Here is a 22,985-nt window from a genome sequence, read left to right on the forward strand (position 1 = left end):
ACCTGGTTCATAAGAGGGAGGATTAGCCTCACCTGGAGCGGAGTAATCTTGCTTTCTCTTCAGACTGAAAAACGTTGTGCCTTTACAACCACTTTAATATAGAAATGAAAGGCAAAACATTTGTGTATACACTATAAATACCCTTTCCCCACCTTTCTTAAAAGTGATCACATAATCTCTGTTCTGAGCTGCATAAGGATCTCAGAGAGGTGGAGGAGGATAAACAGCAGCACACTAGTCTTTACAGTGAATGGGGGGGGGGGGTTGCGTGTCGGTGTCAGGACAATTCTGATTATTGGAGGAGAGCAGGCTGAGTTCTCAGCACGGCTAGAGAACTGACCACGGTGTGCTCTCATGCCTGGTGTGTTCAGTTTTTGATAAGAAAGCAGTGGGAGTGTCAGGAACACCAGGGATTTCATTCAAAGGAAGCAATACAAACAGGATACATTTTCATACAAGTAAATGGTACAGCAGGCACATATCAGGAAGATAAAATGTTGGGTTTACTTATTCTTTAAATTAGAAAATGATACAGATGTAGACAATGATACAATTATCATGTATATCTTTATTGTAGCAGGAATTTCCTAGACAGTGTAGTACATTTTATTTACAGGTGAAACTATGGACCAGGGCTTCTCAACCAGGGTTCCATGGAACTGTAGGGTTCCTCCAGAGGTTGCTAGGGGTTCCTTGAGCAATGAGCAATTTCTGCCTCTCAGATAAGTTGACCCTGACACCATTGATCTTTTTAGCTATGTTTAAGGGGGTAATTCTTCCCAATGACCACAAATGTAAGGAGCATTCTTCCCACCGACCACCACACTAATGTATCATGGGTTGTAGAAATAGTGTTTTTTAGCAGGGGGTTCCCTGAGACTGGAAAGTTATATCAAGGGTTCCTCTGGGTTAAAAAGGTTGAGAAAGGTTGCTATGGACTATGGCGAATCTTCTCTTGGACTGCTGCACCTTGTGCTTATCACTTTTGTTCTTGAGCGACAGATTACCTTTGTTCACCAAAAGCATTTCATGGCTTAGCCAGATCTGTGGGGGCTCCTGAATATTATAACAAGGAGAATGTCACAGATTGCAGCTCACTTGATCTGGATCGTAGGACAGATATGCTCATAAATGCAACCTGCAAAAAATAAAGCTAATACATTTTGCAAAATCTTCTGGATATGATTGCCTCAATGTGTGCCTGCAGACTCGATGTAAAGTTGACCACAGATTAAACACCAAGTTTCTTCTCACAGAGAGCCGTATACTCAGCGTGGGAGCATTTCTTATCATTCCATTTCCCTTTCAACCACAAGTGAGCACAGTCTTCATTGTTATCATTATTATTGGGCTCATTGGGCATCCAGGCCCTATAAGAGAATAAACATGAAATTATTGATTGGACGGGTCAGTATTTCATTTTATAATACGCCATATTCTTACTTTCAGGGGAACATTTATAAAGTAGCTGCAAGGCTTTACCATGACCATACTGTTGTTTAAAAAAAACACAAATATATATAAACAGTGGCGGCTGGTGCTCAAAATTTTTTGGGGGGCGCACATTTAAAAAAAAAAACCATCAATTGCAGCCACTGTGCCATCAAACATCAAACACAGCAACTGTGCCATCAAACGCTGCCACTGTGCCCATCAAATACTGCCACTGTGCCCATCAAACGCAGCCACAGTGCCCCTCAAACGCAACCACTGTGCCATCAAACGCAGCCACTGTGCCATCAAACGCTGCCACTGTGCCATCAACTGCTGCCACTGTGCCATCAACTGCTACTACTGTGCCCATCAAACGCTACCACTGTGGCCATCAAATTGCAGCCACTGTGCCCATCAAACGCTGACACTGTGCCATCAAACGCTGCCACTGTGCCCATCAAACGCTGCCACTGTGCCCATCAAACACTGCCACTGTGACCATCAAATGCTGCCACTGTGCCATAAAACGCTGCCACTGTGCCATCAAATTCTGCCACTGTGCCCATCAAATGCAGCCACTGTGCCAAACGCTGCCAATGTGCCCATCAAACGCTGCCATTGTGCTAATCAAACGCTGCCAATGTGCCCATCAAACGCTGCCAGTGTGCCCATCAAACCCTGCCAGTGTGCCCATCAAATCCTGCCAGTGTGCCCATCAAATGCTGCCAGTGTGCCCATTAAATGCTGCCAATGTGCCCTTGAATGCCTCCAGTGTGACCCCCGCCCGCTCGACATCTGCCCAGCATTTACCCTGTCTTGGTGGGGCAGTGGGTGACGGCGACGAGCGGGGTCCTTCATGCGTCTCCTGCCGTCCCCATTACCCGTCCTCTCCTCCTTTCAGCCAATCAGGTGATGGGTAACAGACCCGAGCACCTGATTGGAGGAGAGGCAGTTCAGTGTTAGGAAAGGGAATATTCATTCGCTTTTCTAACACAGTAGCTGCAAGGCTTTACCACGACCATGCTGCTGTTTAAAAAACACACACACATATATAAACAGTGGCGGCTGGTGCTCAAAATTTTTTTGAGGGCGCAAATTAAAAAAAAAAAACATCAATTGCAGCCACTGTGCCATCAAATGCAGCAACTGTGCCATCAAACGCAGCAACTGTGCCATCGAATGCTGCCACTGTGCCCATCAAATTCTTCCACTGTGCCCATCAAACGCAACCACTGTTCCCATCAAACGCAGCCACTGTACCCATTAAACGCTGCCACTGTGCAATCAAACGCAGCCACTGTGCCATCAAATGCTGCCACTGTGCCATCAACTGCTGCCACTGTGCCCATCAAACGCAGCCACTGTGCCCATCAAACGCAGCCACTGTGCCATGCAGCCACTGTGCCATCAAATGCTGCCACTGTGCCATCAACTGCTGCCACTGTGTCCATCAATTGCAGCCACTGTGCCATCAAACGCTGCCACTGTGCCCCTCAAATGCTGCCACTGTGCCATCAATTGCAGCCACTGTGCCATCAAACGCTGCCACTGTGCCCCTCAAACGCTGCCACTGTGCCATCAAACGCTGCCACTGTGCCATCAATTGCAGCCACTATGCCATCAAACGCTGCCACTGTGCCCATCAAACGCTGCCACTATGCTATCAAACACTGCCACTTTGCCCATAAAACGCTGCCACTGTGCCATCAAATGCAGCCATTGTGCCCATCAAATGCAGCCAATGTGCCCATCAAATGCTGCCACTGTGCCCATCAAACGCTGCCAATGTGCCCATCAATTGCAGCCACTGTGCCATCAATTGCAGCCACTGTGCCCATCAAACGCTGCCACTGTGCCCATCAAACGCTGCCACTGTGCCATCAAACGCTGCCACTGAGCCATAAAATTCTGCCACTGTGCCAAATGCTGCCAATGTGCCCATCAAACGCTGCCATTGTGCCCATAAAACGCTGCCATTGTGCCCATCAAACACTGCCAATGTGACCATCAAACGCTGCCAGTGTGCCCATCAAACGCTGTCACTGTGCCATCAAATGCTGCCACTGTGCCATCAAATTCTGCCACTGTGCCAAATGCTGCCAATGTGCCCATCAAACGCTGCCATTGTGCCCATCAAACGCTGCCATTGTGCTTATCAAACACTGCCAGTGTACCTATCAAATGCTGCCAGTGTGCCCATCAAATGCTGTCAGTATGCCCATCAAATGCTGCCAGTGTGCCCATTAAATGCTGCCAATTTGCCCTTGAATGCTGCCAGTGTGACCCCCGCCCGCTCGACATCTGCCCGACACTTACCCTGTCTTGGTGGGGCAGTGGATGACGGCGACGAGAGGGGTCCTACATGCGTCTCCTGCCGTCCCCATTACATGTGCTCTCCTCCTGATAGGCGTCCAATAGCGGTGCCTGTCGTTTCAGCCAATCAGGTGATGGGTAACAGACCCGAGCACCTGATTGGAGGAGAGGCAGTTAAGTGTTAGGAAAGTGAATATTCATTCGCTTTTCTAACACAGCTGAGTGAACTGCGAGCGTCAAGCATGGCGCTCGCTGTTTACCTTTTTTGACGCCTATTAGAGCCTGTACTGTATATACCTGATTCTGTGAAGAGCGGCCGCCTTGTAGCAGTAAATGTGCTATGGGGCGGGCGGCAAGTGGTTACCGCAGAGGTGTCCAACCTGCGGCCCAAACCGGCTATGAATGCAGCCCAACACAAAATCATAAACTTACTTACAAATGTTGATTTTTTTAAAAAACTTTTTGTAAAAATGTGTTTACACTTAGCGAACACACACATAACTGAAAAAAAATTGACAGTGTCTTTTTATTGGATTTATCTTCCCAAAAAAAAAAATCTCCCACTCTTCACCATCACGCCTTATTCAAGTCATCAGTTTTTGGCAGCACCTATATTTCAGGGACGTGCAGTCAGGGAAAGCAGGTAAGGCAGGGCAATCTCTGGACCTCAAGTCGCATCAAAGTCAGACCAAAGTAGTGCAGGGACTATTTTGAAGTCACTGGGGCTTGAAGACACACAGATATGGATGGTACTCATTGGAAATCATGGGGTACAATTATTCATGCGACTTTGCAGTCCCAAGTCACAGGACAAGTTGCACAAGTGTGAAAGGGACCTTAGGCTCAGTTCACAAAACTGTGATTCAATTTTGACTCGATTTGCAGTGTGATGATGTAGTGCGACTTTGATTTGACTTTGGTTTGCATATTCTGTTGAACCAATTTGCACTGTAAATGGCACCAAAGTAGTACAGGATCCTTTCCCAAAGGCTAATAGCAGGCGCGCTGCATTAATGTGAACAGGCACCATTGGAAGCAATGTTATTTCCATTGTCATATGATTCAGTACGAGCCAAGTCACATCTGAAATCACATCAGTGTGAATCAGGCCTTACAGCCAAAGAAGTCATCTTAAAGGAGTTGTAAAGGCAGAAGGTTTTTTTTATCTTAAGGTGGTTGTAAACCCTTTAGGTTTTTCACCTTAATGCATTCTATGCATTAAGGTGGAAAACCTCCTGTGATGCAACAGCCCCCCTTTTACTTACCTGAACTGGGTCTTTCCAGCAATGGGGATGAGCACACCACCTCCAGCCAGTGTCTCGGGTCCTGATTGGATAGATTGATAGAAGCGCAGCCATTGGCTCCCAAATCAAATCCAATAGCGAGGGAGCCAGGGCATGGGGCCGAGCCCTGCTGTCTGTGTAAATGGATGCAGCAGCAGGACATGGGAGCGCGCCCGCACGTGTGCCCCGAGGGAGAGCTGAGGGACCCCAGAAGAGGAGGATTTGGGCCACTCTGTGCAAAACCAACTGCACAGAGGGGGTAAGTATGACATTTTTTTTTGTTTTGTTTTTTAAAACAAACCTTTACATATCCTTTAATGCATTCTATGCATTAAGATAAAAAAAAACCTTCTGTGTGTAGCAGCCTCCCCAGCACCCCCAAATTACTTACCTGAGCCCCATCTCTCTCCAGCAATGTCCACGAGTGTCTTAGCCATCCGGGACTCTCCTCCTGATTGACTGAGACACAGCAGTGGCACCATTGGCTCAATCAAAGTCAGTTAGCCAATCAGGGAAAAGAGGGGGTGGGGCCGGGTCAGGGCTCCGTGTCTGAATGGACACATGGAGCTATGACTCGGCTCGGGTGCCTCCATAGCAAGCTTCTTGTTGTGGGGGCACTCGACAGGAGTGGGGGCTACTCTGTGCAAAACCAACTGCATAGAGCAGGTGAGTATAACATATTTGTTATTTACAATCACTTTAACATCTCTGTTTGATCTGCATGGTGCTGCACACGTAATCAGTTATAACACCAGCCATTTGATGGCTTAACAGTTCAGTTAAGAGCACAAGCAAATATGACAGTTGGCATTCCCAGCATGCCTGGAATGTATCTGTTTTGGGAAACATTTGCATTGATGTGTTTAGTTCTGCTTTAGGATCTGTACCTTATTGTAATAACCTTGTTTTTGTAGCTGGAGTTTGTCCTTAGGTTCTGGTAAATCTAACTTACTTGTGTTATTTACTGTAGTTGCAAACTGTCACCTGTTTCTCCGTCTTCTAGATCTGTGATGACCTCATTGCTACCCTGTGTCTGAGGGAGCATATTGTGGTCTGCCAACAGAAGACAATACATCTAGACATCTTACTTGTATGAGGATGCATAGTCTGTCCCGTCCACCCACGTCCACTTCCCTTCTTCTTCTATGTCACTCAGACCAATCCAGTAAGGTTGGTCCCCTGTTTGACGACTGATAAAGTTCTAAAGAAAAAGATATGAAGAATATTACTAGAATAAAATTGTTCACGTGTGATATATTCAAGTTAAACAAGTTGGGGTTCAGCGTGTTCTATCCTCCTTTCACAACATTCAGGTGGATTCAATAAACCCCCACAGACATTTTTCTGGTGCTCTGCCCTTTAAATAGGCCTTCATCAGATGCAAAACTCCCTGCTGCCCATTCAGGTCATTTTTAATATAAATATATTTACAAAATGGCGCCATTAACCAAATTAAAATATAATTCCATCCAGTTCCTACAAACAAGAGGTAACTTTAATAGCAAACATGCCTATACTTACCTGCTCTGTGCAATGGTTTTGCACAGAGGAGCCCTGATCCTCTTCTTTTGGGGTTCCCTGCCGGCGCTCCAAGCCCCTCCTCTTCATCAGGTGCCCCCACGGAAAGCCTCTTTCCCTGGGGGGGCACCCGTGTGGGCTCACCCTCTGGTCCCGCTGCTACGTCCATTGACACAGACAGTGGGACTCAGCCCCACCCCCCCTCCCATGTCACAGGATTTGATTGACAGCAGCGGGAGCCAATGGCTCCTGCTACTATCAATCGTCCAATGAGGAGAGAGAAAGCTGCTGGAGCCGCTGTGCTTGTGCACATTGCTGGATTGGATCGGGCTCAGGTAAGAAAAAGGGGAGGTCTAGGGGGAGCTGCAGCACAGAAGGCTTTTTACCTTAATGCATAGAATGCATTAAAGCGGTAGTAACCCGCTGAAAAAAAACCCTGCAAGACAAAAGCATAATGTGCTAGTATCAGTGGCGTCGCTAGGGGGTGGCTACTGGGGCTATAGCCCAGAATCTGGGGCCTATAGCCCCGAGTCTATTACCTAGTGTTGGCTCCGGGCTCCATCTCCTCAGCTGGTGGCAGGGGGAGGAACATGACTAGTTAATGTTATCAGGCACAAGTTCTTATCTATATTCAGCAGTTCCGACAATTTAACCATTGCCCCAACATCCACTTCTGTTCCAATCTGCCGGGCAATGTAATTGTCGGGAACCGCAGCCCCCCTGATGTAAGGGGGGGGCTCTCTGGGGACCCTGATGTAATGAGGGGGGCTCTGATGTAAGTGGGGATCCTCATTTAGATATGTAACAATATTTGATATATATATATATATATATATATATATATATATATATATATATATACACACATACATACACACACGCACACACATACGCATGTATATTATATATATATGCATATGCCCGCCCAAGCGTATGACTTTCTTTACTTTGCTGATATGGGCTCTAGCCCCAGATATTTTGTAGACCTAGCAACGGCCCTGGCCATGATCCCCCATTGTCATACACCAAAAAGCTGCTTCATGTCATCAGTGCATGCGCACTGAAGAAACGGCCTGCTCGTGCCATTTCTTCAGCAGCCGTGCCGGGACCATCGGCTCCAGCGCACAAGCGCGGGAGTGACATTATCGTGGCTCCAGCCAATCACAGCGCCCTGGAGCCTGTGAACCTGGAAATAACTACGGGAGACACGTCGCCGGTCACAGCGGTATGCAGGGCAGCTGCAACACCTTCAATCTTAGGTAAGTATTTCATAATGAGCTAGTATGCGATGCATACTAGCTCATTATGCCTTTGTCTTACAGGGTCTTTTTCGGGTTTACAACCACTTTAAGCCACGGGAGTTTCAAATCTCCAGACCGGTGAAGCGGCTTTTTGGTGTCTGACAGCAGGGGATTGCAGCAATCTGGTACTGCGGGACCTGGTGGGATAAGGAGGGGGTCCAGTGTAAGGTCACCTTACCCTTTAAGGGCACTGTCAGCATCCCGGCAGACAGCCTCCTAGCAACCAGTATCATTGCAGTGGGTTGAGTCTGATGGGGAAGCTGAGACACTAGTTCCCCATCAGGTCCACTCTCTTTCTATGATTGACAGCAAGCAGTGGGCAGGTTCTATAGTCAAAAGCAGGCAACCTATTGGCTCAGGAACTGCCAACTGCCTGCTGTCAATCACAGGGGGGAGCGAACCTGATGGCGAATTAGTGTCTGTGAATCTGCATCAGTTTCTGCCCATCCAATTACATTTGTTCTGTGGAAGCTTGTCAGGATTCCAAGGAGACACTGTTTATAAATTCCCCAAAGGCCCCTTTTACACCAGCAGACCGATCAGGACCGCCTGTTAGTTTTTCAGGCAGACCCAATCAGGCCACTCATTGTTCTCTATGGAGCAGCAGATGTCAGCAGACAAGGGGATACGTTCGGCATCCATCCAGCGACCATCCAACTGCTCCATAGAGAACAGCTGGCTGTGTCCATGCCCACTCTGCATAGCGAAGCAGACACTGACCTGTCATCCACCTGCTCAGCGGAGATCAGCGGAGAGATCTACCACTGAACAGGCGGATCCTCCTGACAGAGACCGCCCCGTCTGAAAGGGGCCTGATTGTGTTTATTTATGAACAGCAGATGTACCTAAAAAGTGAAACTTTACACATTTAAGCTTATGGGTTAAATGTTAGCACCTCTGTCAAAATTTTAATGCTGTCTGTTTTCAGTATGGAGATTCCCTCCTGTGTCCGTCCTGTGATGAGGAGGCATTTTATTATCTCCTTACCACCAGTTTTAACCCCTTAATTCGAATTGGTCATGTTAAATGCAACAGTGGGGATAATTCTTGCAGCACCACATGTAAAGCACCACAACCAACGCATGTGTACTTCCCCCTCCACTGCCTTTGCAACATAAGGGGGAGTGGTTCGGGGCAGTAGCACATTTTTGCAGCCCCCCAAACATAAGTGTAAAAGAGGCCATAAAGTGCATTTTTTATAATGAAGAGCTCACCTGTTCTTCCACACTAGTAATTACAGCTAAGTCCGCTTGTTTCATTACACAGGTAGTCCTGGCCTTATTCCAGTTGGATCTGGCGCTTGTAAAAAAGTAGCAGCTGCCTTGGAAAGTTTGCCAACCGGTCTCACAGGTGGTGGCCTCTGCAAAAAAAACACAAAAAATTGGGTCTATTTAACTTTTCTTCAGATAACATTTACACAACTTTCACTTACATGTTTGCAATAGAATCCAATAAAAGGTTTGAATCTTGGATGAAAGTTGTGTCAATCTTGTGTATAAATGTAGCGCTTACCCCCAAAGGAGCGGCTGAATATTGGCTATATCTGTAATCCACGTTCACTACACAACCCTCACAGCCCATAGATTTAAAAGTCACAGTCCTTAATGCTTTTTCTTAATGCTTTATTCATTAACATAAACTGGGATGGGAGAAGGACTTTCTTTGAGATGCTCTTTTGTTACATTGTCATCTTTCAATGATCCTTACAGAAAAATCTATGAACAATTGCGGATAGTCAGGAAAATCATTTTAAATGATCTCTTCAATCAGGGACGATGGAAGTAGATTTGATAGAGAATGAGTTGATAAGAAGTCACTCTGAATAACTCCTTCATCTGGATGACTTTAAAAGAACGATCCATATCTCTATATGTGTACTTGCAGCTTCGCCGCTACCACTTTACCACTACTTCCCACCGACATGGTACTTCCAAATTAAGCTAAAGGAGAGCCAATCTGAATAACGCCTCCCGCTTGACTGATTGGAATCCCAGGGCAATGCTGTACTTAAAGTCATAGGCCATTACCGCCCATCTCACTGACTTGTGCACCAACAACCCTCAGTCTCTGGTAGTACCCTTCCCTTGGGCTTTTACTCACGTGATCAATAGTCCATGTGCAACTCATAAACGATCAATCGCCCAGTTTCCTTCCGTTTTGTTGCAACTTCATCCGCAATGATTCTCAGTTTCTCTACCTCTATGTGGCTCGCTTCCCTCCCCGCAGGGGTGGCCTTCGACATCCACGACTACACGCTGTAAGATGTCGGCTGTTCCTCCATGAGGATCGGATCTCCACCCTTCTCGCTGAGGTGAAGCTTCGTTGGCTCCCCGGAGGGGAAAAAACCTCCAACTTCCCCCTCCAGAAACCAGGCTGGCTCTCCCGCTCCTCAGAGCAGGAGCAGGACTCGAACTCCAACTGACCCGACCATGTGACCCCCTTTTTATATGAGAGTCCCGGGATTACCAAGCAAATTAATGATTGGCCGAGACCAACACATAAACTACCTGTCACTCAAATATGGAAATCAACAAAACAGGCCTGCTGTAATAGCATCAGCCTGTCTAAATTTACCTGTCATAGAAAGCTAGCAAGAAAGGTCACCTGCCTAAAAGTAGATGCCCGCTACATACACCCCCCACTTGAATCACAACTGTCCCCAGTAAGGGGTAAATTTCAGAGTAACTCCCTAAAACTTTAAGAAAGAAAGAGCATCTCATTACATCAATGGGAACGGGGAAAAGGAGATAAACGTTAAACAGGGTTAACATCACCTGTCACTGTATACAATATCAGCACAAAAGTATTTACATGAGTTGAGGTTGGGGGTTGATCGAGATGGACGTGCGGTGAGGCCGCTCCTAACTACCCAGCAGGGGCGTAACTAGAAATAGCAGGGCCCCATAGCAAAATGTTCTATGGGGCCCCTCTGCAAACAGCCCCCCCCACAGCTGCCCTAGTGTCAATGCAGCGTGACCTGTGCCACATACAGCGTGACCTGTGCCACATACAGCGTGACCTGTGCCCCATACAGCGTGACCTGTGCCCAATACAGCGTGACCTGTGCCCCATACAGCATGACCTGTGCCCAATACAGCCTGGTCTGCCTGTGCCCCATACAGCCCCACCTATGCAGAGGAAGAGGCAAGCCACCCGGATCAGCAGAGAGTGGGATTGCCCGCTGTAATAGCTTTCATTTGAATTTCCTGTCTTCCCGGGGCTCATCGTCACATAGCCCCACCTCATGGCCCAACGCCTTTGATGATGTCACATGTCCCGCATTGGATCGGCCTTCTGTCTATCAAAGGCACCGGGCCAAAAGGTGGAGCTATGTGACGTGAGCCCCGGGAACACTGGAAGTTCTAATGAAAGCTCTTACATCAGGCAATTCAGCTCTCTGCTGATGCGGACAGCTCGCCTCTTCCTTTCCTCTCTCTTCCCCTGGCTGGGAGACTGTGCCGGCGGTACTCTTATCCTCACTGGGCCCCACTCGGCTGCGGGCCCCATAGCGCCCGCATGGGTCGCTATGGTGGTAGTTACGCCTCTGCTACCCAGGCAATCAGCTGTTATCACTCCCTGATTATGGGCCCCTCCCGGACCTCTTACCTAGCAGTGTGCAGTTAATCACTGTGTCTGGAGGTGATCTGAACTAGCTACTGGGCTTGACAAATATCCCCTGTGAGTGGAGGACAGAAAGGAGTGAATGGTTGGCGGTACCGGCTGGCCATCCCCGCTGAACGGAGAAAGAAGCGATGTACATCAACGATTCATACCGTGCAGTGTGAGAGCGGGATCGAGTGGGTGGAAGGAACGCATCTTTTCTTGATAAAATCATATTGATTACAACCGCTCAAGGATCCATCAACGGAGACAAACAGATCCAAGCTTCCCTACCCCTCTGTCTATTGTGGGATCGAGGGATGATCCAGCCAGTGAGTAATGCTTAGTATGGGGATAAGGATTGCTGATAAATAAGAAGAGTGGTGGTATATTACACTGGGACTGTGCGTTTATTATTGTGTATCTCTACTGAGTGATCGGTCGATTCCTACAGATGGAAAGACTATAAAGCACCCATTTTGACTGCTGAGGGAGGCTGTGAATATCCGTGCAATATATAAGTCTGGAAGGGGACTGGAGAAATATTTACTTTCTATAATATTTAAAGGAGAGAAAGGATTCATTTATTTCTAAATTTACTTTTAAAGGCAATTTGATATTCTAACGTCCGTGTCGTGGTTTGATACAAGCTAAACTAACAAAGTATCAACTGGGTGTGCTTAAGCTATTCTCTAAAAGGTGCAGCTGTGCAGGAACACTTTGGAAGTGTGTTTATTGTAATAGTCCTCATCCTAGTGGGACTGGATTATAATATGCCTCCAAAAGGTGCGCAATCCCAGAAAGCTAAAAGAGGATCTAATGGAGGTGCAACTAAAGTCCTCCCGAAACCTCCAGTAACTCTTAAAACAGACATTAAAGACTTTTTTCAACATCCCCAGTCTCAGGAACATCTAGAACAGTGTTTCTCAACTCCAGTCCTCAAGGCGCCCCAACAGGTCATGTTTTCAGGATTTCCCTCATCTGAAACAGCTTTGGGAATTACTAAGGCAGTGAAACTGATCAAACCACCTGTGCAAAATAATGGGAAGCCTGAAAACATGACCTGTTGGTGCGCCTTGAGGACTGGAGTTGAGAAACACTGATCTAGAAGGTTCTATGACTGTTAATACAAATCCTGTGTCCCCTACAAGTGATATAGAGCCTAGTCTCAATATTGGGGCTGTGGCCCATATGCCACAACTTGTAATGGATCAAGAGAGATTGGGAATGAATCCTATGTGGGATATGCAGGCTTATATAAAGTCTTTACCAACTAGGGAGGATATGGACAAATATGTATACAGACTGGAGGCTTCGTATAAAGAGGAAATGCAGACATTGAGATCTTCTTTAACTGACGTACAAAAAAAGATCACAGTCACAGACTCCAGACTGGGGATTATCGACCAAAAAATACTACTATTGGAGGAGAAAAATCAAGAAGTCGATCGACGGTTAAAATATTTAATCAGTGTGTCAGATGATTTGGAAAATAGAAGAAGGCGTAACAATATAAGAATGAGAGGCCTTCCGGAATCGGTGGGAACAGATGGCCTGAAAGTGGCTCTACAAAGTATATTTAATGACTTATTGAAAAGGTCTAAGACAGAAGATCCTGAAATTGACAGAGCACACAGGGTTATGGGCCCCAGAGACAGAGAAACGACAAGACCAAGAGATGTTATATGTAGAATCCATTTTTTCCTTGTTAAAGATAGCATTATGGCAGCCGCCCGGATACAACGTACCATAGTATATGAGGGATCCCAGCTTATACTCCTACAGGACTTATCTAGATACACATTGATGAAAAGGAGGGCAGTAAAACCCATACTGAATATTCTGCGACAAAAGGAGGTATCATATAGATGGGGATTCCCCTTTCAAATTAAGGTCAATCATAATGGACATAATATTTCATTTCGGGACTTGGGGGACCTCCCTAATTTTCTAAAAAAGCTCCAACTCCCTTTAGTGGAGTTACATGCATGGTCTCAAATACATTTTGGTAACCCAGGAGGGTAAAACAGGGGATAGATGGATAGCCGAGTAGAGATAGAAGGGGGATGGCAGATGGGGAGGTGGGGTAGCTTGAGATTGAAAGGGAGAAGGAACTAGGTTCCCAGCGGGGGGGTCTTTTCCTTTTTTTTTTTTTTTTCCTCCAAGGCTTGCACAATATATTAGGTTTATAAGCACCAAAAGTTGCAGATATTACACTTTATGCGGAGATTGTAATTTACTTACCACAAATAATAATAGATGAGATATCACATTATGCATCGTTTATAGCTTTTGATAACACTAAATGAAGAATGTATTATATTTTGGGGAATTGGGTTAATTGACTAAGAATGCTGGGACATCATGGTTGCATTATTGATGGTTATATATTACTTATAACTAGAATAAACTACAGGGTGGAGGGAAGCATAATAATTATTTTTTTTTTTTTGGGACTGCTGAGAACAAAAAAATGTTACGATATTATGCCTGGGTAGGAAACGTCCTTTTATCTCCCTGAGTAGGGAACTTACTTTGTAAGTTTGATTCTATAAGAATCGAATAGGTAGTGAGAGGACTAGTGTGAGTGGTTTGTGTGATTGTTGAGGGGGGCTATATTTTTCTTGAAATTTTTTTTTTTATTTTTTTTTTTCCTCTTCTCTTTCTTTCTCCCTTGTTTTCTCTCCTCCTTATGTCGGGGACATTGAAACTTTGCTCATATAATGTTAGAGGTTTAAACTCTGCAATAAAAAGATCACAAATCTTATACTCTCTGCACAAACAAAAGGTAGATATTGCCTTATTTCAGGGGACACATTGTCGAACAGACCATATACCTATTTTACAAAATAGATTTTATACAACTTGGTACCATGATTCTTTTTCTTATTCAAAGTCTAGGGGAGTCTCAATAGCAATACATAAAGCAATTCCTCACCAGGTAGTAGAAACATGGAGAAATAAAGATGGGAGAACACTTTTAGTAAAACCATAAGATCTGTTAACAGGTGTATTGCTGTTTTAATTTGTTCATAGTTAGGAAGATAGATATTAATAAGAGTGTATTTCTTACCAAGTATAACAAGTTTTATACTTGGTAAGAAATACACTCTTATTAATATCTATCTTCCTAACTATGAACAAATTAAAACAGCAATACACCTGTTAACAGATCTTATGGAGAGGGCAGAAGGGATAACAATAATAGGGGGTGACTTTATTTTTGTTTTTGATCAGGATATGGACACTACCACATCCATGAGAGTGCAGAAAGGTAGTGATAAAAAGAAATTTAAGGATATTTTGGGAAAGTATCAGTTGGTCGATATATGGCGGGCTTTTCACCCAATGGAACGGGAATATACAATTAATTCAAAAATTCATGATACTCATCATAGACTAGATTATTTTCTGACTAATCAGCAAGCAACGGCTGCAGCCTCTTCCTCGAATATAGGCAGTGCGATCTGGTCGGATCATATGCCTATATTTTTGGTGGTAGCAGAATCCAATAAGAATAGGAATAGATCTTTTTGGAAGTTAAATGATAACCTTCTGTTCGATGAGCCCTGTGTGATAGAGATTAAAGAAGCTATAACAAATTTTGTAAAAGATCATGTAGCGGACACACTTCAGTACCTATTCAATGGGAGGCCTTGAAATGTGTAGTGCGGTGTTTATTCATAAAACACGGATCTAGATTAAAAAAAGCTAAAGAGAGCAGAACAGATGTACTTCTAAAGGAAATCTCGAGACTAGAGTTAATGCATAAGGGAACACCAGTACTGGGAAAATGTGAGGAACTAATTGAAAAAAGAGCAGAGCTGCGAACCTTATTAAATGAACAATCATTGCGGGCTAGAGATAGAAACCGGTCTCTGTATTTTCAACAGGGTAATAAACCTGGTAAATTGTTAGCTAGAGCTTTACATCAACGGGTGAATACATCATCTATTATAAAGATTAAATCAGAAACTGGCGACGCAGTATATGACCCAATGGGGATCCTAAAGGCTTTTCATACCTTTTATACTAGATTATACAATATCCCAAATCAACTAGCAGAGCAGGACCCAGAAAAATTCCAGCAGAGAGTATATCAATATATAAAGGATACGGCCCTACCAATTCTATCTGTAATAGAAGTAGAACAATAGAACAGGAGTTCTCTGAGCTGAAAATACAGAATATAATAGATACATTGGTGCCAGGCAAAAGCCCGGGACCTGATGGTTTTACCCCGCGATTTTATAAAACCTTTAAAGATCTATTAGTCCCCATCTTGAAGTGGACATATAACTCTGTTTCTGCCGGGCAGCCCTTTGTTTCACAGGGTATGCAGGCTTACATCTCACTAATACCCAAACCCGAAAGGGACCACACTATATGCGGTAATTATCGACCTAATTCATTAACAAATGTTGATCTGAGAATATATTCTAAAATAATTGCAAATAGAATTACCCCGATTATACCAAGATATATACACCTGGATCAGGTGGGATTCATAAAAGGACGAGAGGCAAGAGATAATACCTTAAAAACCCTGACATTGGTGGAATACGTTCAGAGACATACCATCCCATCCTGCTTTTTGGGAATAGATGCCGAGAAGGCGTTTGATAGGGTGGGGTGCTGTTTTCTACAGGAAACTTTAAAACAGTGGGGGGTGGGGCCAGTGCTTTTAGAAAAAATAATGGCCTTGTATCATAATCCAACTGCGAAAATACGAACAAATGGGGAGGTATCCAATACAATTACTATAGCGAATGGTACCCGACAGGGATGTCCATTGTCCCCTTTATTATACGTATTAGTTATGGAACATCTAGCAACAGCTATTTGGAATAATAGAGATGTCTCAGGCATAGAAGTAGGGGATAATGTATATAAAATGTCAGTCTATGCTGATGATCTATTACTATATATCACTAACCCGTTGGTTACCCTACCAAATTTAATTAGGGAATTTAAGCGGTTTGGGGAGGTGAGCAATTTCAAAGTGAACTTTGATAAATCAGAAGTACTTAATATCACCTTACCAAGTAATACTGTGGATTTACTTAAAAAGAACTTTTCGTTTAAATGGCAAACTAATGCGCTGAAATATCTTGGAATATACATCCCTCGGGATATTCATAAGATCCAGGAATATAATTACCTCCCACTAGTGAAAAAAATTATAAAATTATTACAACAGTATAATAGAGGAATATTTTCTTGGTTGGGAAGGATAAGTATTATAAAAATGGATATTCTACCTAAGATACTTTATGTATTTCAGACTATCCCAATATTCCCTGCAACAAAAATTTTGAACCAACTACGGAAATCCATTGGGAGCCTTATCTGGGTGGGCAAAACTGCTAGAATCAGTAGAGAAACATTCATCAAATTAAAACAAGACGGCGGGTTGGCCCTCCCAGACTTATCAACCTACCTTAGGTCCGTGTTTATTACCAGGATTGTGGATTGGTTTCATGGGGCTGATAGTAAGCAGTGAGTAAAGTTAGAGGAAGAGATTGTGGCAATTAAACTGAAATCATTACCTTGGATAATAAAAAGTAATAGAACTTTAGAAAGAGAGCTACCCCTTCTGGTTGCTTCAACATTGAAAGTGTGGGATGGAATATTGAAACTGGGAATAGGGTCGACATATAGTGGACCAATGACCCCTTTATTCGATAATCCTGAATTCCCACCAGCAAGGGATGTTGGGAATTATCTTAAGTGGCAAAGAAGTGAAGACACTAGGATAGTTGAGACTATGGAAGGGAATAGGCTTCTTCCAATTGAGGCTTTGGATATAGATTATAAAACTAATTGGATGCAATATAGGCAGCTTCAGAGATATATCTTCTTGTTGGTGAAAGAGGCAGTATTAGATAGACCACTTACAGATCTGGAAAAGTTGCTTCTACAAAAGCAAAAGCCATCACACATACTCTCTAGGATATATAGATATCTAATCTCAAATAATAAGATACATGAGTTAACATATGTTAAAAAATGGGAGGCACAATTGGGGGTAACCATCCCCAAAGAAAAATGGGAAAGCGCAATTAAACTAACACACAAACTATCCATATCTTATAGACATCAAGATGGTATAGATGCCCCGTAGATCTACATAAGATAGAGTCAAACAATGAGGACACCTGTTGGAGATGTCAGAAGGCGAAGTGTACAATGTCGCATATATGGTATTTTTGCCCGGTGGTTCAGATTTTTTGGAAGAAAATTTTCGAAATATATAGGCTAATAACAGGAAGTAATATACAGCCGATATATATATTACAGTACTTTCAATGTTCCCAGGGTCAATAAAAAGCATAAAAAAGGTATCCTTAAACATTTTGTAACAGCAGCGCGCACAATTATAGCCAGAAAATGGAAAAGTAATTTGGAACCTTCTATAGGGGAATGGGAGTGTGAGCTGGGCGATATGCGATCACTAGAAAAGAGGATGATTCTGGAAACTGGGATTAAAAAACAGGTCCTAGCTTCCTGGCAGGTTTGGGGAGAGTATAGAGCTACCCGTCAATAGGAGAAATAGGGGAGAAACTGGAGAAGTATAGGTTGCGTTTTGGGGGGTTTTTCCTTTTTTTTTTTCCTTTCTCTTTCTCTTCCTTTCTTTTGTGTGGGTGGAATGATTGTTCTAGGGTGTTTTATCAATGGGTGGTTAAGAGTTCCACATCGAATTAGAATATTTAAGAAATGAAGTTGTGGCCTTTAGTTGGATGGTCAGTTTGATATTATTAATAGGCCGAGCCACAGGGGTTTAATTTGGATGTGGAACCCACGACTATGAATATGTATAAATGAAAGAGAACATTTAATCATTGATAATAGACATTAAATTTATTTGTAGAATGTATATTATAAAATTTTGTTAAAATGTTTGGATAAATAAAGATATTATAAAAAAAAACAAAAGTATTTACATGGCCTGACTGTAGATCCCTACATTTAACATTCAATACAAGTGGAACCAAAGCACTGCTCCCGTGGGAGGAATACTCTGATTGCCACAGGCCTTCTTCTGCAGAATGGACAGCCGTCACATCTCCAATATACCTAAAGGAAAACACACAATATTTCTAACTACTACACAAACATTACCATGCAGAGGGGGTTATAATGCTCTACCGGGTAATTGAACAAATACACATTTCTTTATGGCATTGAGTTCCCATTGGGATAGTCGCTCCCTCAAAAGGAGTCCAGCAGTACTCCTGCAAAGCGCATCCCAATAGACATGCTCGGCAAACAAATCCGTCTGCCCGTTGGCAAAAAACAAACTTTCTGTTTAGCTCTTAAATGAGAGTCCTTGAAGAAGTACTTGTGCTACAAAGGGATTTAAGCAGAGACAGCACACCCTAATGTCCTTAACTTTGTCCTTGTTAGGCACCATGAATGTGATTCTCCTGCTTAACAGTTTAATTGGGGAAAACCTACCCTAACCCATCTTCCATCCTGCAGTCAATCTGGGTAGAAGACATACACCTGTGAATACAATCCTGTTCACAAATAATATCTCGGGTCAGGCAACCTCTTTCGACTATCTCCTCACCGAGATAGAGTAACTGCGGGTATTTTGTCCAGCTTTTACCACCAATACTCTGTCCTTGTGGATCGCTCTTCCAAGCTTCCACTCCTGATGAATATCTTTGAACCAAACCCAAACCTCACTGTCAGGTGTCCTTTTTGGCTTAGGAACATGAAGGTAGTCCCACACAAGTTCATCCTCCCATGATTCCCGGGAACTTTCCACAATGTCCATAACTTGTTCCGGGACATATGGATAATCAAAACCCCATTCTTGAGCCACCTTTCACTGGACCTCTCTCTGGAATCTAGAGAGTCTAGGCAAGTCTTTAGCCTTTCCTCTGCCAGGCAAAACACATGCGTCAGTAGCTTTACTGACCCATTTCTGAAACGTAGCTGGCCTGCCAGAAACAATGGTGTTTGTCACATTAAATGGAGGTGCTGAAACTTTAACTGAACCGGACACTCCTGTGGAAGCCTCCACTGAAGTTGAACTTTCAATAAAACATTCCTCCTCACTTGAATCAAACTCTTCAGGGAATGACCATTCAAATAGATTGCTCATCGGTCCGTATTTCTGCAAGATCTGTGGTGATCCCCAATCTACAACCCGATCTTCGCTTACCCTGTCCAGCTCACCCAAGGGATCCCCCTCCTGTAATTTAGGCTCCTTCCGGACAAGCAAATCAAAGGGCTCACTGCTAACTGGCTCCTCAGGGGTTCCCTCCGAAGACTGGGCAACAACTTCAACAGTCCCCGGATCCCCAGCCAAGTCACAGGCTTTGTCAGTAGATCCTACCTGATCTCCTGGTGGCTCCGATTCAGCTGAATCAGGCGGGAGCTCCTCTACTGCTGCTGTAGGTGATACACAACCCTCTCCGGCCTTCTGAATCACCCATGCTTGCGACAGACAAAGTCACGTTTTTCCTTTAACGAAATAATATTTGACCTGCTGTTGGAGGGGTCCCAATCTTGTTAACTGGATACCGCAATGTCCGCACTGAGCCCAAGCGGTGACTCCAACTGTAGGCCTCCGACATCCAGGACATAGCATACATAGTTTCTCCACTCCTTCAATCACTCCCAACGCCAGTCCTCCGGTTAGCTCCAATCGAACACCAGTGTCAACCAGAACCCGGTCCTGCACATCAGATAGCCGCTGCATGGCAAGCGTGTCCTCAACATCTTCCGCCATCTTGCTCTGGCGTGTGGCACGCTGAACACAAAAACTTTTTCCTCTGGGGTGTGGCTTTACCCCCCACTTGTTGGTTCAGCGCGCGAGGAACTGTAGCTGTATATTTTCAAAGTCCTCCCCAGCGACCCCTGACGGCAGGCACCGTTATACTGAGGCCAACTTGGCAACAATCACTGAAATGCAGGTTTTCGTTGCTATGGGAGATGGTTAGCGGCAAACGTGAAACAGATATCCCGGACGATGCCCCCACATGTAGCGCTTAACCCCGAAGGAGCGGCTAAATATTGGCTATATCTGTAATCCACGTTCACTACTCAACCCTCACAGCCCATAGATTTAAAAGTCACAGTCCTTAATGCTTTTTCTTAATGCTTTATTCATTAACATAAACTGGGATGGGAGAAGGACTTTCTTTGAGATGCTCTTTTGTTACATTGTCATCTTTCAATGATCCTTACAGAAAAATCTATGAACAATTGCGGATAGTCAGGAAAGTCATTTTAAACTATCTCTTCAATCAGGGACGATGGAAGTAGATTTGATAGGGAATGAGTTGATAAGAAGTCACTCTGAATAATTCCTTCATCTGGATGACTTTAAAAGAACGATCCATATCTCTATATGTGTACTTGCAGCTTCACTGCTACCTCTTTACCACTACTTCCCACCGACATGGTACTTCCAAATTAAGCTAAAGGAGAGCTACTCTGAATAACTCCTCCCGCTTGACTGATTGGAATCCCAGGGCAATGCTGAACTCAAAGTCATAGCCCATTACCGCCCATCCCACTGACTTGTGCACCAACAACCCTCAGTCTCTGGTAGTACCCTTCCCTTGGGCTTTCACTCACGTGATCAATAGTCCATGTGCCACTCATAAACGATCAATCGCCCAGTTTCCTTCCGTTTTGTTGCAATGATTCTCAGTTTCTCTACCTCTTTGCGGCCGCTTCCCTCCCCGCAGGGGCGGCATACGACATCCATGACTACACGCTGTAAGATGTTGACTGTTCCTCCATGAGGATCGGATCTCCACCCTTCTCGCTGAGGTGAAGCTCCGTTGGCTCCCCGGAGGGGAAAAAACCTCCAACTTCCCCCTCCGGGAAACAGACTGGCTCTCCTGCTCCTCAGAGCAGGAGCAGGACTCGAACTCCAGCTGACCCGACCTCCCGGACACCATGTGACCCCCTTTTTATATGAGAGTCCCGGGATTACCAAGCAAATGAATGATTGGCCGAGACCAACACATAAACTACCTGTCAATCAAATATGGAAATCAACAAAACAGGCCTGCTGTAATAGCATCAGCCTGTCTAAATGTACCTGTCATAGAAAGCTAGCAAGAAAGGTCACCTGCCTAAAAGTAGGTGTCTGCTACATAAACATTTATAAATAGACCCCATGGAGTCTTAGGCCCCTTTCACATGGGGCAGATCCATTTGATGGACTCTGCTAGCTCAGCAGGAGATCACTCTGTTAATCCCTGCTAAGCAGGCGGATGACGGGTCTGTCTCCGCTCACTGTGCAGGAACAGACCTGTCAGAGCCCCGCTGTCTTCTATGGGGAGATCAGATGAAAACGAACAGGCGGTCCATTTTAATCCGATCCCATCCAATCCGATCCGCTGGACGGATCGGATTGGCAGGCGGGTGACAGCAGACATATATCCGCTGACATCCACCTGTCCATGGAAGTCAATGGGTGGCCTGCTCGGATCCGCCTGAAAAACAGACAGGCGGAAACGATTGGGCCGATCGTGTGAAAGGGGCCTTAAAGTATAACTAAAGGCAAAACATTTATTTCAGTTTTGGATAGAGTGGAGAAGAATTAGAATGTTTGTCAGTTTTTATTGCTGTCTGTGCCCCTGCGGAGATTCTTCTCTATTTGTTCTGTTTTACCATTATCATTGTAAGCAAAAGAAAATGCCAAATTTTGGGTTGTCCCCAGAAAAGTAATAGGGGAAATCTTCCAATGGGGACCTGGGGGCCCCTAAGAAATTCCCTTAATTTGCAGGGATTTCCTCTCACTTCCTGTTTGGCTATGGGACAGGAGGTAAAGGGAAATTTCCGCAATGGGACAGAGATGGCGAAAAAAAATCTAACAGGAGTTATAACCCTCCCTTACTCTATCCAAAATGAAAAAAAATAAAAGTTTTGCCTATAGTTCTACTTTAATTTGTATTACCTCTGCCTGGACAATTTTACAGATGGGAAACTGTTTGGGAGTTTTTGGAGGATGTTCTATCAGGGAAGAGGAATAGTGATAGTATCTTTCCTGTTGTTCTACTTATAATCTTATTCCTTTTCCTTTACACTTATGTTTATTGATGATGTCAGGATATTTGTATGAATATACTGTATAGATAGTGTCAGAAATGTTTTATCAGCAATGCAGGACTGATCACATATTGAAATTTGGCCGGTTCAGCAGAATCCTGATCTGTGTGTACCCCTCTCTGTGAATAGGTGCAGGAACTCCCCCCGTTTGAGTCACCCCTTGTCTCTGCCCCCTACCCACCTCTGACAACCGTCCCTTGATTCCACCCCCTACCCACCTACCAGTACTGCCCCATTTAGAAAATACAGAAGCAAGTATCATTTTGTGGTGCTAAATCATTTGTATGGAACTTGATGATAAAATGAAAAGCAGTAAAATAGATCCCCTGCAGCTAGCAACAATAGAATCCCAGCAATAGATCCCCACACAACAATAGACTCCCCCAGCAACAATGGACTCCACCCCAACAACAATAGATTCCCCGCAGCAACAGTGAACTACCCACAACAAAATATC

General features: G+C 44.4%; 1 protein-coding gene across 1 annotated transcript in view; it reads right to left on the reverse strand.

The window, feature by feature from the left end:
- Nucleotides 1–548: 548 nt before the first annotated feature.
- LOC141133256 (hepatic lectin-like) overlaps nt 549–22,985 on the reverse strand; it is a 35,429-nt gene continuing 12,992 nt past the window's right edge. The window contains exons 5-7 of the mRNA XM_073622520.1: nt 9,064–9,209; nt 6,119–6,231; nt 549–1,370 (exon numbers count right to left, since the gene is read on the reverse strand). Of these exons, the coding sequence (XP_073478621.1) occupies nt 1,232–1,370; nt 6,119–6,231; nt 9,064–9,209 (398 nt within the window). The 3' untranslated portion in view covers nt 549–1,231. The remainder of the gene's footprint in view (nt 1,371–6,118; nt 6,232–9,063; nt 9,210–22,985) is intronic.

This window comes from Aquarana catesbeiana, linkage group LG03 (assembly GCF_042186555.1).
Source record: "Aquarana catesbeiana isolate 2022-GZ linkage group LG03, ASM4218655v1, whole genome shotgun sequence".
Taxonomy (NCBI): Eukaryota; Metazoa; Chordata; class Amphibia; order Anura; family Ranidae; genus Aquarana; species Aquarana catesbeiana.